General features: G+C 41.5%; 1 protein-coding gene across 1 annotated transcript in view; it reads right to left on the reverse strand.

The window, feature by feature from the left end:
* Window positions 1–567: 567 nt before the first annotated feature.
* Window positions 568–20,428, reverse strand: part of LOC142208634 (proton channel OTOP2-like) — a 34,386-nt gene continuing 14,525 nt past the window's right edge. The window contains exons 4-6 of the mRNA XM_075277263.1: window positions 4,733–4,881; window positions 2,152–3,014; window positions 568–1,273 (exon numbers count right to left, since the gene is read on the reverse strand). Coding sequence (XP_075133364.1) covers window positions 1,103–1,273; window positions 2,152–3,014; window positions 4,733–4,881 — 1,183 coding nt within the window. The 3' untranslated portion in view covers window positions 568–1,102. The remainder of the gene's footprint in view (window positions 1,274–2,151; window positions 3,015–4,732; window positions 4,882–20,428) is intronic.

Raw genomic sequence — 20,428 nt, forward strand, 5'->3', positions numbered from 1 at the left:
GTCACACAAAGCGCACAGTGAACAATGTAAAGTTGAAACCAGAGTTAACCACAAAACTATTTACCATATATACTCGAGTATAAACCGACCCGAATATAAACCGAGGCCCCTAATTTTACCACAAAAAACTGGGAAAACTTATTGACTCCAGTATAAGCCGAGGGGGGGAAATGCATCAGCTACTGGAAAATTTCAAAAATGAAAATGGTCGTTGTTTTTGGGTGCAGTAGTTGCTGAGGAAGGGGAGGGGGTGTTTTGGTTGTCTGTCTGCCCCTTCCCTAAGCTTGAGGACTGAGGTTTTTTCTTCCCCCACGTGGAATTCAGCCTGGCTGAATATAGGGGATCTGCAGTGCTCCTATTAACCCCTTCCCGACAGAACAGGAGCACTGCAGATCCCCTATATTCAGTAGACCGGGCACTGTCAGACACTGGGATACCTAATGTGTATGTGTGTCACAGTCATTTTCTACTTTTATATGTATTCTAGGGAAAGGAGGGATTTAGAACTTTTATTTTTTTATTTATTTAAATCTTTTTTTTTTTTTTTTGCACTATTTTATGGGAGATTCTATACATTGATATTACGGCTGGTCATAGACCCCCCTCCTAAAAAAAAAAAAAAAAAAAAAATTCTCTTTTTGCTGACTTGAGTATAAGCCGATGGGGGCTTTTTCAGCATAAAAACTGGGCTGAAAAATTCGGCTTATACTCGAGTATATACGGTACTAATTTTCCTATTTTCCAAATCTATATGGAGCCCTTCTTAGTGTCTCTTTACTCTTTGTCATGCATTTTTTCTGTCTTCTTTACATCTAATTTGGCTGACATCTGCTACTAAAGTCATTATAAAACACTTTTATTTGTCAATGTTCCTTTTTGAATCTCCAGTCTTCAGGTTCTCCAAACCATAGAAAAGATGCAATTTTCCTTTATTAAGCATAAAATATTATCTATATCTGAAGTTTACCAAAATCCCAGTATATTCATGTATCTGTGAACATTGTAGTCTTTCGTTTTATAGCTCCATAGTGCTTCAAACGTCCACCAATGATGATGTCACCACAGAGGGATCAATTATATGGAGAGGAGATTATATGGTCCCTTATGACATGCTGTAAAGCTCCAACAAGGTAGCCGCTGCGTGCATACGGTAGAAGATCCCAAAAGGAAGACAAATGTTGGTAATGATGGCCCATAATGTGAAACCATAAAAATTTACTTCTAAGTCATTGTCAAATCGTATCCGGGCTCCAAAGGCAGGCATAATCCAGAACTGTGGAAGACGGAAGAAACATTACTTAGTAGAGAAATACGATAAGGCCAGCAAACTATCAAATGCAAATACATTGTAGGTTGGGGGAGCATCAGGAGACCTCCACACATATTACTTCCAGTTACCAAAATTGGTTCACCGACATTAAACTAAAACGCATAACCAACTAAAAAATGTTTTATTTGATCTCTTGGGATCAGCTGTTTGAAGGGCCACAACAATCATGTGAGCGCTACATAGAAAAATTAGTGATTTCATCTTCATTTACAGTCCATCTACATGCACACAAAAAGTTTAGTGAATTCAAGTAACCATGGGAAGAATATGCAAATCTGTCTTCCATGATGTAATTAGGAAGTCAGGTTCCTCAGTGTTGCAAACCAATAGAGGGCGCGCACTGGAATGTGCAAGCTTGTCTTCCCTGATGTAATTAGGAAGACAGAATCTCAGTGATATGGCCCAATAAAGGCTGCTCCCCATCATGCTCGACCTTCCAAGAGGCCTTTGTTTTGCAATGATGCTGGGATTATTACCAGGTATAGTCTCTCAACCGAGGACGGCCGTTTCGATGTTATTGCATCTCGTCAGCCCGGTGTAAAGAAGACTAACCTGGTGGTCTCTCCCTAAGGAGTGACGATATCCCCTTAACCCTGAATTCAAGTAACTGAGACAAAAGTGCATTGCTGCTACTATGTAGACGGCAGTGAGGAAGATGGACAATGGTAATCAATGAAGTGGCTGCAGTTCCTTTAAACAAGGGGACTGCCATATGTTATTGATAATTTATATGTGTAAAGGAAACTCTAAACACGATTTCATAACTAGATAAATCATATAAGAGATAGACAAAATCACTGTAGAAATACATTGTAACTTACTATTATGTTACTGAGGAAAAGAAACAAGTACACATCTTTCATGGTCTTTCTCTTCTTGAGGTGACTTTTGATGTGAGCAGTCAAGGTTTCTCGTCTTGTCATTCTCCTGTTTGAATTCTTTGGGGCACCTGTAAGAGATTGTCTTCTTTCCATATCTTGTTCTGCATCTGGTTCAGGAGCCTGTTTCATGGTATCATGTTGTCCTGTAGAGCTAGGGACGTGTGAACTAAGAGGTCTAAATAATACATTGGGTGGAAGACGGTGCAACCCCTCGATGATGAAAGCATTCTGTATACTGTGCTGAACAATCATCAAGATTGAATAACTAAGGGTTAATCCACACAAACTACTGAAGGGTTTTGTAGACACCATGGCTATAATAGAGTAATAAGAGATGGCATATTGGCCTAAGGTTGCTAAAAGTAGTAGAGCCATGTCCAGAGTACGACTCGGGTTCTTCTCATTGGACATGCCTCTCTTATCTAATCTGAAGATAATAATTCCTATTACATTGGCTAAGCACATAAGAATGAGACTGACTACATGAAAAATGTAGAAGGTTTTCAGTGACAGCCAGTGCTTAAGATGGTTACTCCTACCCATTTCATACATGATAAACATCACTAGACCAACTATCAAAATGATCAGGCCAGCCATAAGTCCCAGGAGAGGTATATGTTGACGGACTCCAGGTCCTATTCCATGGTAGTGGGAAGCATTTTCATCAATCTGACGTCCTACATTCTTCCACATGATGTATATCATAGCGGCAGCAAACAGGTTATACTCAATGTTGAAGGGGTACAAGTAGGCAAACACTGTGGAATCATTCATGCACCGCGACTTGCATCCACATGACTCACCTGTAAAAGCAAATACATCTGTTTACTTGTATTATCTGTTAGAGATGTATAGAAAGAAATGAAAGAAATATTGACATTTTTATAACCCAGTTATGATAAGTTAACATTAGCATCGGCTCTCTGATGTTCTGGTCCGTCAGAGGACCTGAACAAGTTAGGTGGACCACTAAAATAGCTTTCATACCTAGCCTGACTGACTGAATTTGGTGTACTTCTGCTGACTTCAGGGAGACATTGTGACAGTGTTTCCACCAGAGACTCTATTGCAAATGTGGATGTAGCCTTAGCAATAAATCTGTATTTTTGCTGTTTACATTGGTGCTGAGAAAGCTTCTTTGTCCACTTGCAATTATTTGGGAAATTTGCTATTTTCAATATAAACCCAGTGAAAGAACAAACTAAATTCAGGAAAAGCTTTGCGATGTCTGACAAGGAAACATGTGAAGCTGTATCACCATTTCTGAGCTTTTGGGTGCTGTTCCAGCTCATTACAATACAGATGTGGCCAGTGTTTTGAGACAATATTTTTCCACATCATTGTTTCACAAAGTGATATCCTATATGTGTTTACTGTACTGTACTGTATATGTGTCTGGCTACCTAATGGTCATGTCGTGAATTGCAATCTTTCGAGGGTTTGTTAGCATGTCACTGTATAGCACTGAATTGAATTTATGAGAAATCGGAGTTATTCAATATAATTCAATATAAGCTACGGGTGGAGACATCTGTAGGTGAGTTAGAGGGGTTGTCCCATCACAAGGATCCTATCTATACTGCTTGTTAATGTGGATGTAAGACTTTTCCTAAATACACTGCTTCAGCAAAACTGCTTTATTTGTCCACTATCTTACTTTATTCAATTCATTGTTGACACAGCCCTTGACTTATCTGCTCAAAAGTCAAGTGATGTATCTGCTGCTCTCAGCCGGGAGGGAGGAGGGGCTAAGTGCAGGGAGCGAGCCTGTGTATCTAGCTATTCCTGTGTCTACACCATGTGACCTAGCTTCCTGTTATCAGATAGGGGAGAGGAGCTGCTTTCATTTCTTCTGTTCTCCCAGTTATTAGGCTAGCTAATTCAATTGTGTTCATTATGGCAGAGACAGGCAGTCTCTGTATGTAACACAGAATGGAGTTGCTCCTGCCTGTACTTCATAGTCCAATATGGGTGGGCGGAGCTACACACTAATTTGGGGCGGAGCTAAACGGCAGGTTACATGTGAAATACCGCCCACCAAATGATACAAGAAACCAGGAAGAAAGAAGATTTTACAGCAGTGAAGACTGGTGAGTATGTGACGTGGGAATACCCCTTTAATTGAAGTGTCCATATATGTGTGGTGCTCTTCTATCACTTCTGTGGGAATTCTGAATATAGCTAAGCAAATATACTCCTATATCAAATATACTCCTTTATCGTATTATCATCTATATAACATAGGTATAGGGCTAGGATTTATAGAACAATGTGGCTGCCTCTGTGCCGATCACTACAGGATTGGACTGGTAATTTTGATGCACACATTTCAAAGAACAAAATCCAAGGTCAAAATATGCAACAGAATGAGCACTGTGTGGATCTGAATATATGCCACATACTCTGGTTTTCACTCATTCACATACATTGTCCTGGAATTTACCATATAAACTGTGTAAATCTGCAGTGAAAATCAATAGTCACACTACCACATGTGAACATAGCCGAAAGCTGTGTGTACCTTCATGTTCACTATCGGTGCTATTAGTATGTTCAGAACGATTTTTCTGTAGATCTCTCTGTAGTTCATCAGTGTGATGTCTGGACTCTTCAGCAACAGCAACAATCCATATGAGCAGATTAAGACACAACAAGACCATCAGAAAACACCTGAAGTGAGGAAAATGTGAGACGTCCACCAATATTAACTACTATAGATACATAGGTTACAAAATATACAGAATATTTACATTCTTAGTAGGGTCATGTGGAATAGTCTCATGAGAGTACACGTGTACCCACCTTTAACTTAGCTCTAATTTGATTAAAGCATACCTCTAATAATAATTATTTGAAGAAACTTGGTAATGTATTTTATTCGAGAGAAATGTGTTTCCTTCTGTTTCCGTTGCGGTTTTGGGAAATTGCAGAATGTCAATTCTTCCTATAGAAACGCCAGGAGTTTCACTATTGGAATAATGGAAGCAGAAAGTCTACAGAGATTTCCCTTAGTTCGTGTGAAAAGTGCTGCAGGAAAAAACGCGATGTGTTGCCATGGTGGTGTTCTTGCAGCTCTTTTTTTGTTGCGGCCCGCTACATGGGGCCTTAGCCGTACTGTCTGAGTAAAACTGAGAATAAGGTGGTTGCCTTTTCCAGCTCCCAAGACAATTCTTTTCATGTTTTCAATGGTTTGTAAGAGCTTATTAACAAACACAGGGAATTTATAGACTGGCATTCTGTACACCAATCTTAATCCAATCCCATACTGCAGTCTGGCCACTTAATAATTCAGGGAGACTGCCATGCACCAGTATTGAAATGTGCCTATTCATTATAGAATTCAATATAAACTTATCACCCTCATCCACAAGGCTCTCCATAATGCCGCACCTCCCTACATTTCCTCCCTCATCTCTAACACCAAACCCGTGTTCTCCGCTCACTCAATGACCTAACACTTACATCGCTAACACGCTCGTATACAAGACTTCTCCCGAGTTGCACCACTTCTCTGGAATGCTCTACCCCGGACAATCAGATTAACTCCCAATTTCTACAGCTTCAAGCACTGACTAAAGATACATCTTACAATGCTTATCACAATTACTAATATAAACCCTTCCTTAGATAGAATCCCTAAAACAAACTCTCCTCTGTTCACACTCCCACATTACCCCAGAGAATATGATGCCGTTTCAGACTAACTTCATATATCGAAGTACCACATGTACATTAAAGGACACGACTGTTGACAGTTCATACAATTTTATGTTTGTGCAATGACAGAAACCTCTTTTACAAGATTGTCTGACCATTGTATAAGAAACGCTACCTCTGATACCTCCCCTGCTACCTCATAGATTGTAAGCTGGTGTAAGTGGCCATTTGTGGGGCTCATACAGCAAACTCGTTCAGAATGAGCGCATAAAAAGCAGCTCCCATTCATTTCTATGGGTGCCGGCATTCATGCGCTACCCATTGCAATGAATGGGAGGCTTTTTACCTATTGCTTTCAATGTAATACGTGCGTATCACATTGAAAGCAATAGGTAAAAAAGCGGAGCTGAAATATATACTTGGGAGATATATGAAGGCTGGGAGACTTGTCTCACCATCTTATTAAAGAACTGTATGTCCCGTGCCTAGCTGCATCGGGAGCGTGCAGACAAGTCCAGTGGCATTGAAGCGACGTAATCTCGCCGCTGGCTTTGTATATAAAACCTCTCCCACCAATTGATGCCGAAAACCAGGAAGAAAGAAGTCTTTACAGCAGTGAAGACTGGTGAGCAAGGGACATGGGAATACCTTATCTTATCTTTTTGCTCAAAATCATCCAAGTTTGCATCCTCTCCCATTTTAGAATATTTCGAGACACTGTCAGTCTCTTACATATAAGTAATTCAGATGATTCCCCCCAGTTCTTTAAGTATTATTTATATAAAGTTTTTAATGGATGTACTGCTGTGTCAAACACTTGTACACTATTGAACTTTTGTAAACAGCACGACTGTGGACTGAACCAACTTGATGTATATAGTATATCAAGTATTTCATGACACAATGTATATCCTCTCTATGCATTGAGAGAAGGACTTTTCTCTCCACATTTTTGGTTGGAAAGCGGGCGGAAACCCAGTAGATCCATTACAGTGGATTGGGTTTGCGTTTTTTGGGTCCCCAAGCGGAACCAAATAACGGAAACCCCAACACAGACGTGAGCCTAGCATCAGTTCTTTTTCTTTCCTGAACAAAATAAAGAAACTATTGAAACAGAAAAGTGTGAGAAACATTTCCAGTCGGGCTTCTCAGGCTTCTCTTCAACCTGTGCACAGTAGAAGTCACTCTTCATATTGACACTTATGCCACCCTTGTCTCCCAATGTAACAATCGATTCCACAGGTTGTTGCATTTCCAGAAGTGACACAGTTATCTTGACATACGATTGTGTTTGTGTCGACTTTGCATGATAAAGCTGGATGATTCATGTTTATATTAATACTTACCGTAATCCTAAGAAAGTCCTGCGTAGGCTTGGAATGAATGCTGGGTGCAGCTCTATTATATTTTATACTCCTCACAACGAGCCCTGATTCTAATAAGAGATGTCATAAGTGGTGAGATTCCTCAGCAGAGGTTGAATTTAGAACAAAGGTTATTTCGTCATTACAAGGAAAGGTTGCAAGGTGAATAAATGTGCTTTAGGCTGTATTGATCTAGTGTGGACATTGCGTATCAGAAAGTTGCACCATTACTGCAAGGTGGCATCATTCCAGCTCTCCTGAGGAGGTAGAAATGTTCACCTGTGCAGGTAGAGCTTTATGATGTCATACTCTTCCAAAAAGCACAATATAACAGGATACTCACAGCAATGAGCCCCTGTGCAAAAAGTGTGTGTGGTCTCCGAGCCTTCAATGGCTGCAGAGCTAGACAAAGATCATTATTAGAATACCTAATATAATATATAATTGATTATAATGAATATATCCAATATAGCTTTTGCTAGTAACTAATTGCCAATATATGCAGACTGCTTTGTCACAATATGTGTACTTCTTGTAGAGTTCTCATGTAACTTTATCCTCTCTGTTCTTTTTGGAATTTGGTTATCTGGTTATTTTTTTCTGGTTGTTTTTGCATGTTTATACTTTATTATCCAGGAGAATGGAAACAAAAAAGGAAGTAAAAAGAATCAGTTTTTCCCATTTTTGATATGTTTTTAATAGAACAAAGTGCTGCTAAAAACATTTTTAAAATAAATTTTCCTCTCCCTTACGGAAATGTTACAAAGATGACACATTTTGGGGATGGAGAATAGAACCTGTAATGTGAGCATGGCAATGGCATTTTTTTTTTGGCCTTTTGGGGGGGTGTTTTTATACACCGTAAGGCTGCTCTCAGGCTTTGGTGGACAGAGGAAATAGCAGGATATTGTACTTAAAAAAAAAAAAAAAAGTTAGTGACATTGAAAATTAAAAATAAAATAATCAAAAATTCTTTAACCCTTTCCCGACATCCACCGTACTATTACGGTGGATGTCGGGTGAGTAAACATGGTGATCGCTCGAAAATCACAAAATGCCCTCGGAGGAAAGGGGTTAAAAAATGTTTTTTCATATTAACTTGGTTTGAACAATTTTTTGTGACAATTCTAGTGACAGTTTTTAGTGACCTTTAATAAATTTATGATGATGGGTGAGGAGAACCTTCTGTCTCCAGTTTCATCCTTCGTTCACATCTGTGTTGGTATTCTGTACGGGGGAGTCCGCATGAGGACCCCCTCCAGAAGGAATACCCAACGCATTTGCAAGTGGTGTGCAGTGAAAGCACACGGAGCCCATAGACTATAATGGGGTTCATGTGCTTGCCGCGCGCTGCCCACATAAATCATACAGACAGGAAAGTGGATTGCAAACTACTTCCTGTCTGCATGTTCCCTGTGGAGATCTTGTGCTTTAGCTGGCACACCAGTTGCAGTTGCATTCGGTATTCCGTTCAGGGGATTCGTCATGCGAACTCCCCCTGACAGAATACCACTGCCAATGTGAACAAGGCCTTATGCTTTGTTATCTAGCAGCTGTATAAACTTTCTATTTTCTTGTTGCAGGAGCTGAATGCTTTTGACTCATTTTCATGAAGCAGCTGCTCTCCCCACTTTCCTGCTGCTGATTGACATCTTTCTTCCTGTACTAGTATGGAGAGAAAGCAGTCAATCAGCAGCAGTGGGTGGAGAAAGCGCATAGCACATAACATTGCGGTGACTCCAGCCTCAGCTAAAGCTGACAACAGTGATTTTTTGAAAAGTACAGCAAGACAAACAGCAAGTCACCCAGCACTGAAATCACAGTCTCTGTCACTACTCTACCTTGAAATAGGCAGCAATAATTTGGTGGCAGGTTTCCCATAACATAGCTCAAAGGAGCATTCGTTTCTTAGAAAGTGAGGCTCGCTTGCTCACCATATTTTGCGAATGTGGAAAGTGCAAGGCAGGGATCGGCATTTGTGACTCAGTCTGTCAGATTTATTAAAACTCACGCCGCTTTTTTTGGCATATACTTCCATTCTGGTGCAGGGACTTAGTCCAGAGCCTCTTCATACATTTCTCAGTCCCTGCACCAGTTGGAACATTTATTAAAACTGGTGTATGGTACACCAGCCTTAAAGGGGTATTCCCACGTTGCATACTCACCCGTCTTCATTTCTGTGAAATCTTCTGTTTTCCGGCTTTGTTGCGTCATTGGTGGGTGGGGTCACATATGCAAAGCCAATCGGAGAGATGCCGCCGGCCCTGCGTGCGCGCTCATAGACCAGTCTAGGCTTCACAATGCGAATACAGACCCGACAAGGTTCCGGGTCTGTATTCGCATTGTGAAGGCTAGACTGGTCTATGAGCGTGCACGCAGGGCCGGCGGCTTCTCGCCGCTTGGCTTTGCATATGTGACCCCGGAGCGGAATAACAGCATCGCTTCTGCCGCTGCTGGCTTCATGAAGGGCAGAAGCATAGCGATGTTGCTGGCTTCACCTGTGTCGGCGTCTAACCGTCCCCAGCATCCACCTCTCTATTACAGTGGATGCCGGGGAGTGTTAGACACCGGCACAGGTGAAGCCAGCAACATCGCTATGCTTCTGCTCTGCTTGAAGCCAGCAGCGGCAGAAGCGATGCTGTTATTTCTGCTCTGTCTTTCTCCTTCTTTGCTCAAGCAGATGAGATGTCTCATGTTGTCAGGCCACAGCTCCCAGGGTTTGATACCAGCAGGAGGCAGCATTACTATGTGACTGGACACAATCAGGGTGCATTTACACTGAGTATACGCTGACTGATTCTGAACGTTAAAACATGTTCAGAATGAGCGCGTACAAAGCAGATCCCATTCATTTCAATGGGAGCCGGCATACGTGCGCTCCCCATTGAAATGAATGGGCTGCTTTTTTCCCTATTGGTTTCAATGTGATACATGCATAATAAGGAAAAAAGCAGCCCATTCATTTCAATGGGGAGTGCACATATGTCGGCTCCCATTGAAATGAATGGGATCTGCTTTGTACGCGCTGATTCCCTACGTGTTTTAACGTTCAGAATCAGTCAGTGTATACTCAGTGTGAATGCACCCTCACAGTGTTTCCTCAGAGAAGAAATAATAGATACCAATTTTTTGTTAGTAGGAATTGAGGTATGTGAGTCCTGCTGCTGGGAATGCCCATTTATAAGTTTGGTGTCCACAATCCCCAAACCCTTTTTGGACCATGATCCAAAATTGTATGGATTGTGACTAATATTTCAGGACAATCATGGCAGATTTGGCGCTGTTGGCCACTATGTAGTCATTATCATTTTCACACTGCTGGCCTGTGGGCCCCCCTTCCCCAGGCCTGCTTAACACAATTGGTAAAGCAAGCAGTACTGTATGTCCACCCCTGCATTATAAGTAATGACTCATTTTGCTATTGCATGTGCATAATCACTAGTCCTAGGTTCCCATTTCCATAGCTTACTTAGGCAAGAGGAATTCCAGTCATGTAACATGACTTATACATACTGTATATGATGAAGGAAACCTGTCATGTTGACAATGCAATCATTCCTTTCTGCAGCAGAAATTGAATAGATTGATATGTAAATTTGTGGAAAAGTGTACAGTATAACTTGATTGATAGCCCTGCTTTTAATATACTCAAAAGTCCAGTGGGCGTTCCTACACAGTGATTGACAGCTATCACTGTATGCACTGCTGTTAGAGTTAAGTCCTCCATCTTTGTATTTTGGCAGCCATCTTGTGCTCTTTCACATATAAACTGATTTTTCTGCTTAAGTCAAGGAGGCCCTTTGTTAGACTTTAAGGAATGTGATAATGAACGTTAATGCAGAGGTTGCTAATCATTATCTCTCAAAGGCCTCATTTTGAGAAGATGCAGCTGACTTTGTATATCTCTTACCTCCTTTACATGATGTATGGACACATAACCAACAAAAGTATTAATCTTATGGTATCTGGGCACTTTGTCATATTTTATGGTTTATGAAGGTCACTTAGAGTTTGTATAGACAGAATCTATGTAGCTAATTGTTAATTAAGTTGCAACATGTCATCTTATCTCTTTTTCCATGATATATACATATAGACATAGTCTGGGATGTTAGCTCACACATAAGTATTTTTGAATCCTTCTTTGTTTCATGGGAAAGTCCATCCCAGTTCTGAAAATTATAATGAGATGCAGATTATATCAGGCCTCAGCCAATAGTCATGTGCCAGGTTTGTCTTATATCTCTATGACCAATCATGTTATATACTAATTAGAATAGCCAAGCCAGCTCTTTGTCTGTAATGTATTTAAACTACCTTTTTCTTATAATAAAATCAGAACTCTATTGATACACTACCATCTTGTGTCTTTAATCAGTTCTCCAGGCTTAAAAGAGAGATGGCTGCAGTCCATCTAGGCCTGTTAATTAATTATCTAATTTGGAACTCTGCAACATACTCTTATGAGGACACTTTAATGTCCCCAACACTGCCCACTGGACCCTAAGTAAAGAAAATGGCTATTTCAATCACTTACAATCAAGGATTATCAATAAAGTTACAAGTTCTAAGGAAACAGAAAGTAATTGGTGGACCTCATTAGTCTATGGGGTCCACTTGTTTCTCGGGGCAACCGCTTTTTAAACAATTAGGGTTTCTGTTTTTTAGGTCCCCAAGCAGACCCGAAGAACAAAAACCTGAACACTAGTGTCTAATCTAGCATTACACAGACAGCACTGATGACATGCTAATACAGGAAACTTTTTCCTATGTACCACCTAAACATTGCACAGTCCAAGTAGCCCCCCAATGGTATTCCCTAAAGGCAGTGCCCTCTTTCAGCAGGATAATGCACCTTTCACCACTAAAACTATTGCTTAGGAATGGTTTTAGGAAAATGATAAACAATTGAACATAATAATTTGGCCTCCAGATCTCAAATCCATCAAGGGATGTGCTGGAAAAACAAGTTTGATTCATGGAGGCCGCACCTCATAACTTATAGACTTAAAGGATCTGCTGCTAATGTCTTGGTGCAGACACCACAGGAATCATTCACAGATCAGCTAGTGCCAAAGACAAGTCAGAGCTGTTTTAATAGCACAACGGGAACTAACTAGGCTTTATTAGGAAGGTGGTGCTAATGTTATCACTAAGTGATGTAGATATCATAGGGCTATGGTATGAGTAATGGGGTAGCAGCCACAGCGGCTGCCACAGGTCCTGGGACCTTAGGAAGTCTTGCTGGCCTATGATACCTTTTTTTTTTTACCAGGTCTTTACCTGCAGGAGTGACCGCAGCAGGTAACAGGCCCTATTTACTTACTTATCTCCACTCCTGCTCAGAGCTGCCTCCGCTTCTTCTGCTAAGTCCCATATCATTTCGCTGTAACCGCCTGAAGTGCAGAAGGGGAATCGGATGCAGCTGTGAGCAGGATTCTTGATCAGTGAGTGAGGTCGTGGGCCTGCACCAAGAGTATTTATTTGGGGAACCACTGTTACTTACCTCTCCTACACTCCAGTGTGACTCTCTTCAATCTTCAGGCTGTTTTAGTGATGTCACAGGCATCACATGGGCCTGACCAGCGTCGCGATACATATTGACATCTATGCTGAGATTGAAGAAGGCCTAAAGCAGCAGGGAGAGTGCCGGAGCCCAGGAAAGATGAGTAACACTGGTTTTTATGTTTTCTCACCTCCCCAAGGTATCCAATCATTATACTTTGGGGTCTGAAAAGACTCTAGAGTATAATAGTAGTTTGTGGGTGGTCCGCTATGTGATCCATTATGTGGAAGGACCATTATGGGACATAATATTGTGTGTAGGGGCTGCTATTGTACATAATACTGTGTAAAGGGTCTAATGTGGGACATAATACTTTGTGTAGAGGCCGCTATAAACATAATATTATATGGAGGGGCTATTATACTATGTGGAGGGGCCGCTATGAGACATTATAGTGTCAGTAAATGGGGCATCATCCTGTGTGGGCCCCAAGAAAAGGGGTGCTATGGTGTGGCAGGGCCCCAAATCATACGTTTTCTGTGGATCCCAGCCTTTGCTAGTTAAGCCCCTATCTTAGGGGTTTTATCATAGACATACTATCAGTGTAAAGGTGGACACGTACCAAACTGAGTTTCAGTTAATTCATCTCTGTAGCTGCAAATATCACTGGTAACATTCATTATAACAAACATGTATCCAGATGCCAAAAAGAATCGCAAAACCGGTACACACTGTCACTTGTAACGCAGTCGGTAATCCTTCCAGGACGTCAGCCAATTTACAAAGTGATATTGTTGCCAGACAGACACAGCGGCAACAGTAACTTGTTTGATAAATGCAAAATACACTGATGGGAACCCCTCTCTTCATATGAGTACGTGCCACCCAGAAAGTAAATAGTGGATTATTTTACTATTACAGTGTCAGGTTCAGACATCTAACCACAGCGGGAGCTCATATAGCTACACCCTATATGTTAGGACATGTCATTGTTAGATATTAGATATACAAATGTAACATCGGTGAATGTACAACTATGATTGTTATTTAGTTATTTTGCTTGCTTTTGTCACCGAACAAGTCACTCTTATCTAGATCCATTGTCACCCAGGATCTTTATCATATAATTGTCCTTACCGATAGTGTTAGTCATGGTATACATTTTGGGATGCTTTCTAAATTGCATTCAGCTGATGCTACGGCTTATATGGGAGGCACATGGAAGGTGCACGGCATGGTATTATGGATGCACCTAGCAACTATAAAATAGTAACCACTGGTATCAATGATGTTTCATACCTAAATCCTTTAAGTCTCCTGTCACATGTTGGATTAGGGTTTTTTGGCAGAACTTTCTTTGTTGACCAAAGATCAAAAGGGATTACAAATGTGATGCAACAAATGAATCAGTTTTAATCCCTGTGTTATGGTTTTATTGTAGATGTGATTTGTGCCTATTGTACTTTTTTACCTTTTTTTTGCTTTTAGCTTACAGTCTGAATAAGGTGATATGGGGAAACTACAGAATGATTTTATAAAACCTAAGTGACTATTGCCCATGCTACGGAAATTAGAATTTACTGTGCGTCTTGTTTGGCACAGAATATATGGGAAAATGTGCTGCGGACTTTACTGTGTATAATGCAAAGGGGAATATCGGCAAGGATATCTGCATGTATCGCTCCACATCTAAATGTAGCCTTGTATATTGTAATTCTTCATATCCTTAGACTGTAAGGCCTCATCCAGGACCAACTGCAGGAGGTTGTACAGTGGTACTGGGCTTCATATACGTTATGTCCCACTGTATGGTACTCTGTGCTGCACCATGTGTCGGAGTTACAATTATGTTGAGCTTACTCATTACATAGTTGTCAACTGAGCACTTGTGTGATCAGACCTTGGTGACTACTTACCACCGCCTGGGCAGTGGCTGTATAGCTGCTCTATCATATAGCTGGCACTGCACTCTCCTATGACTAAGATGCTGTTGTGCCTGACCTGTTTCCATCTGACCTGCTGTCTATTGCAGGTGATCCCAAGGGTCACCTTTGTCCACTGGTTTAATGATGATGTCTTTGTTATTTCTCAGGGATTGTATGGCCCTTCTTTCCTGGGCACTGATGTTAGATGGCAGTCTTTTGTTTGTATCCAGTATAGTTGATTTGATCAAATCCAAGGTACGTTCACCTGTAACACACCTAATGTATTGTATTTAATAATGTGCTCCAAATGTTCCACTGAAAAGCTGTATGTTGGAGAGACCGGACAGCAGCTTAGAATGCATATGAATTCACATCGCCATACAATTAGAGAACGAAGACTGGATGTAACATCTTTGCCCATCCGGGCGTTGGCGTCATCATCCGGCCGCACGCTGCGGCGCAGGAGATGTGTTCGGTTGTAATTTATTCTGTTGGTTTCTCTTTGCACTGTCTGAACACTGCCCTATGCCTTTTCTTTGGTAATTGATTTCCCACCACACCCATCTCCTTCACCTTCAGTTGGTTCTGATCCTCTAATGGTTAATCTGACCTTGCCCTGTGATTGACGGCCTGCCTTCCTGTCAACTCCTTGGGCAGGTTCTTCCTCCCTATATAGCCTTGGCTCCCAGCCACACCAGTGCTTGTTATTGCCGTGCGTATACTTGCTCTTTACTGTCTCTGTTCTGATTACTCTATTATACTTGACCTTTGGCTTTCCTCACTGACTTCTCTTTTTGGACTCCAATTTGGTACTGCATTGCCCGACTGTTACTGACCCTTGGCTAAGTTGACTTCCCATTGTTGTTGTTCGTCTTGTCTGCGTTTTGTGTGTCACATACTCAGGGAGGGAACGTCTTTGTGGTTAACGCCTATTACATAGGTTAGGGCCTGGCAATAGGAAGGGAGAGCGGGGGGCATAAGCTTAGGGCTCACTGTCTCTTGTGTCCCCGTTCCAGGGTTCCCTAACACTGGACCTTCCCGTACCAAAACATTTCTTCAATGAGGATCATAATATCACCGATCACATGAAAATTTTGGTTTTAAGAGGAAATTTTAAATCAAGGAAAGAGCGACGGATTTATGAGTATAAACTTATGACCCTGCTTCAAACACTGGAGAAGGGGTTAAATCTTTCACATGGGTTTATGGCATCTTACAGAAATCACTGACCTGAGACCCTGAGAACTTATAAGAACCTGGAATTGTTTACATTGTTTCTACCAATTACTAATAACCCTCTACCCCCCTTCCTCCTAGAATTCTATCCCTATGTGTCCTTTTGTACATAAATATGCATCCTTCAGAAATGGTTTTTAAATTTACTTGAGAAAGGAGCCTAGACTTCCGAAACGTAATCTGTCATCATTATTAGTTAGTCATTAAAAAGGTATCAAATACTGAAGACTATCAAGTTTTTTGTTTTCTTTATATTTCCTACCCACTGGCTAACACGGTACGAGAACATTCAATTTAAGTGATACAATTGTGCAATTGTTAGAGTTAAGACGCCATCTTGTATCAATTGACTCCATTTTGTCTCCTCTCCATCAATTCTGTCTTAAACAGCTGTGTTTGAACTCACTAAAAGACTTTTGCTGAATGGGCAGCCTTGAGACAATCTTCACGGTTTAAGATAGTATTTTCTGGGCCCTTAGCCATGTTTCGGGGTGTGTGGCCACAGTGTCCTTTGATACTGCTTGTTAACATGAAGGCCGAAGTTTGGCAATAAGAGTTAGATCTCATTAAAAATGTTTTATGAGATGTCCAAGGCCATCTGAGCTAATATCATCAGATGCTAAGATGACGGATACCGGAAACGCATGTGATGTGCATGTGCTAGTCATGCAGAAGGCCCATTCATTTTTTAACCATTTGTATGGCATGCTTGATATGATGTAATTTGTGATGTGTAAGCTGGCATAAAGCCATTATTTTCTTCCACAGATACACTGACACTCCTCAATAAACAGAATTCATTGTACGCACAACACGTGTGCATGTATCTTCTCCGAGCTCATATTGATTACCTGATTAGAAACTCGACAACATATATCAAGGTCCCTTGTAATCCCCAACACAACATAATGTAAGTACATCACAACACATGATATAACAGTAGTTCATGCGACACCAATTTGTGGCATAGTAACTCTTCTAAGTCTGTGCTCTCACTAAAGCCTGAGATACAGCCAGGACAGGGATTTAACATCCCCAGACAGCAAGGCCAAAATGTTTAAATTGTGCGTTTTCTGCAGTTGAAGGCTATTTGTCCTTGTAACAATGAGCAGATGTGTGGACCCACTGCGCTCCCTACCGGAGGGCTACTGGGATAGCTGGCTGCTGACCAGAGACCAGATAGATTCTGGTACGACTCACCAGACGTTACAGACAGAGGGATAGCAGAGAACAGACCTAAGTTCAATGGCAGGTGACAGACAAACAAAATCCTAGACAAGCCAATGGGTCAGGGGGGCAGCTCAGGTTCAGTAGTCCAGGACAGGATGAGGTAATAAACAAGTAGGCAGCAGAAAAAAATCAGGATCAGAAGCTTGGTTAATAAACAAGCAGGGGTCAGTGAACGATAATCCACTTGCAGTGTAGTATGGAACCCTCCCAGAATTAGAAACCACAGATTCAATGTTGCTTGGACAGGGTTCAGAGGGCTGAGCAGACTAATATAGGCAGAAGCAGTCAGCGGATTGGCTGAGGTACGCTCACAGGCGAGTTTGTTAGGCCTACATGGCTGGACCAGGTGGTACACAGAATGGAATATACAGGAGCAGGGGGGTGTTAGAACCACATGGTGTGAAGCGAAGGCAAGCTGGTAATTATTAGGAAAGAGAGCACAACAATGGGCATAGACCATTAGAGCTCGTTCACACGGGGGCGGATTTTGGCACCGAGAGTGATGCAGGTAGCCGCGTCACTCTCGCGTCAAAACCCGCCTGCCATGACCGTCGCGGTTTTCCTCTCCAGAGTCGGCTCAAATGAATGAGCCGACACCAGAGGTTGCTGCCACTAGGCGAAAGCCGCGGAATCCGCCTGAAGAAAGGGCAGCTCGCTTCTTTTTTCCGCTATCGGCATGTTGCTGATAGCAGAAAAAGGAACACTAGTGGACTCCATAGACCACCATTGTATGGAGGCGGATTTTGAGGAGAAATCCGCTGTCAAAATCCGCCTCCTTGCCCCGCGTGAACTAGCCCTTACAAAACTCCTGCTCTATTACAGAACACCACTGAACGTCTCTGCTGTCTCTAACATCAGGTCTTCTCTTTATCTGAAATGGAATCTTTCAAAAACTGAACTTCTTGTGTTCTCTCCATCTACTAACCGACCTAACCGTGGTGTCAGTCAATTTATTGGTTGCCCATCCATCACAGAATACAATATAAAGTTATCACTCTAACCCACAAATCCATCCATAGCACTGCACCTCCCTATATCTCCTCTCTCGTCACTGTCTACCACCCTAACCTCCCTCTCCGGTTTGGTAATGACCCTAGACTTGTATCCTCTGCTTGATATTAATCTAATGTGTTGCTTAGCTTCAGATAAGGTCTTTTGACAGCAGAGGACCTCTTTAATATAACAATTCTTTTTCTATTTACTTAGTCCAGAATCTTACAAAAACCCTATAGTGGGCTCCATAGGAACCTGTGATTGTCCTATTAGGACAATCTAATAGTACAACGAACAGAGCTAGGTAAAGTAATGTGTGGACATGTATTTTCTAAAGTAAAAGGAAACTGGGATCTCCTTTACCTAAAAGTCCCTTTTGGGTTTTCATACATAATTAATTCAAAAGCCATTTGGTGAGTAATGATTGTGGCAAGCAGATTATATGATATAATCTGTAAGTGGCATATACATTATATCATGTGTCATATATGTCCATATTATGCCTTGCAAATGACTAAAATGACATTCACTGACCTTATAAGCCTTATAATACATGTAAATGACGTTAGTAAATTCCAAGTCTATGAGTGATGTCATGGTTAAATCCGGCATTAAGATAGGTTCAGGGCTTCTCAGCGTTGCAGACTATTAAAGTGTTTTACTATTTAAGTATTATATTCGGTTGTATGTCACACAGACAGACCTTGTTGACCTGAAAGGGGTTGTGAGTCTGGCAAAGCACAGTCGTATGAAATTAAACATTTATTCCACCACTGAGATCCTCAGTATATCTGAACTTGTCAAAGGTGTCTTATACTGTACCAGATAAAAGCTTTGTACATAAAATGAGAGTACTGGGATTAAGGGAAATATATGTAAACGGATTACCATCTGATTTACGGATAGAAAATAAAGGATGGCTAAAGGTACATGCTTAGACAGGAGTCAGCACTGGACCCATATCCTTCGTTGATGGATTACAAATTACAAGTTAAATATTTGCGGTAGGTTCTAAGTATTGTTGAGCGATCGTGTTCGGAAAAGATCGGATTCTGATCGGCGATCGAGAAAATTTCATGATCGTGATCGGAATTCCGAACACGATCTTTTTAGGTGGGATCGAGATTGGTGATTATTTCCCACAATGCTTTGCTACTGGCCAATGTTAGCCTTCGCACTGAGTATACGCTGCGGTTCCATAGGAATTAATGGAAGCAGCCGGCACACAGCCTTAACCCCCTGCACGCCGGCTGCGTCCATTCATTCTAATGGGAGACTAGCTAACATCTCTAGTAGCTACTTACCTGTAGAGATGGCTGGTCCAGTGACCGGAGTTCTCGTTCTTCTTCGCCTCGCTGTCCCCACCTCCCAGGTTAGTGTTAAAGATCTAGGAAGAAGGCGGGGCTTGTGACTTAGGAGAGTGTGGGCGGGTACAGGGCGGGGAGACGTGACGTCTCCCCTCCCTGTACCCGCCCACACTCGGGGAGACGTGACGTCTTCCCTCCCAGTACCCACCCACACTCTCCTAACCTGGGAGGCAGGGGGCAGCGAGGCGAAGAAGAACGAGAACACTGGGCACCGGACCAGCCATCTCTGCAGGTAAGTGGACACCAGGGGGGACTAAGTAGCCAGAGGATTATAAAAAAAAAAAAAAAAAAAAAATCATCTGGCTACTTAGTGATTAAAAAAAATCACTACACAGCGTGGATTCTAACAATTAAAGCGTTCAATAGGATTCAATAGGATTGTTTTTAAAATCCGATCCGAGTAAAAAAATTCCATTGACTTGCATTGGGATCGGAATTGGGATCGAGATCGGGTTCGTATGAAAAATGATCGCAAATCAGATTTCAAAATCGATCCTGAAAAGTCAAGATGGGCTCAACCCTAGCTCTAAGCTGTGTAAAGTAGTCAAAGGAGAAGGATAGTGTAAAATTACATAGGGTCCTGGGGATCTTCATACAAATGGCAAATTCATTTTCTAGTGGATACATGGGAAGTTATGCACCTGGACCCAGAAAACAGGTTTTGCAGCTATTACATTAATGACTAAAAAACTGAGTAAGGCCTCCTTCATATGACTGTACATTTGATCCACAATTGCAGATTAAAGTATGGCCACAAACAACCATATTTTTTGTGACTGTGTGTTTGTGCTGTATACAAGGACTGCAATTTATGAAGCATCAACACAGTAGGATAATATGTTGCATTTGATGGACTTGTGTTATTAACTATGTTTATTCCTTTATTTTGCTTACTGCTATAGCACCAACTTATTCCACAGCACTTTATAGATATTGTCA

This window comes from Leptodactylus fuscus, chromosome 6 (genome assembly GCF_031893055.1).
Source record: "Leptodactylus fuscus isolate aLepFus1 chromosome 6, aLepFus1.hap2, whole genome shotgun sequence".
NCBI lineage: Eukaryota > Metazoa > Chordata > Amphibia > Anura > Leptodactylidae > Leptodactylus > Leptodactylus fuscus.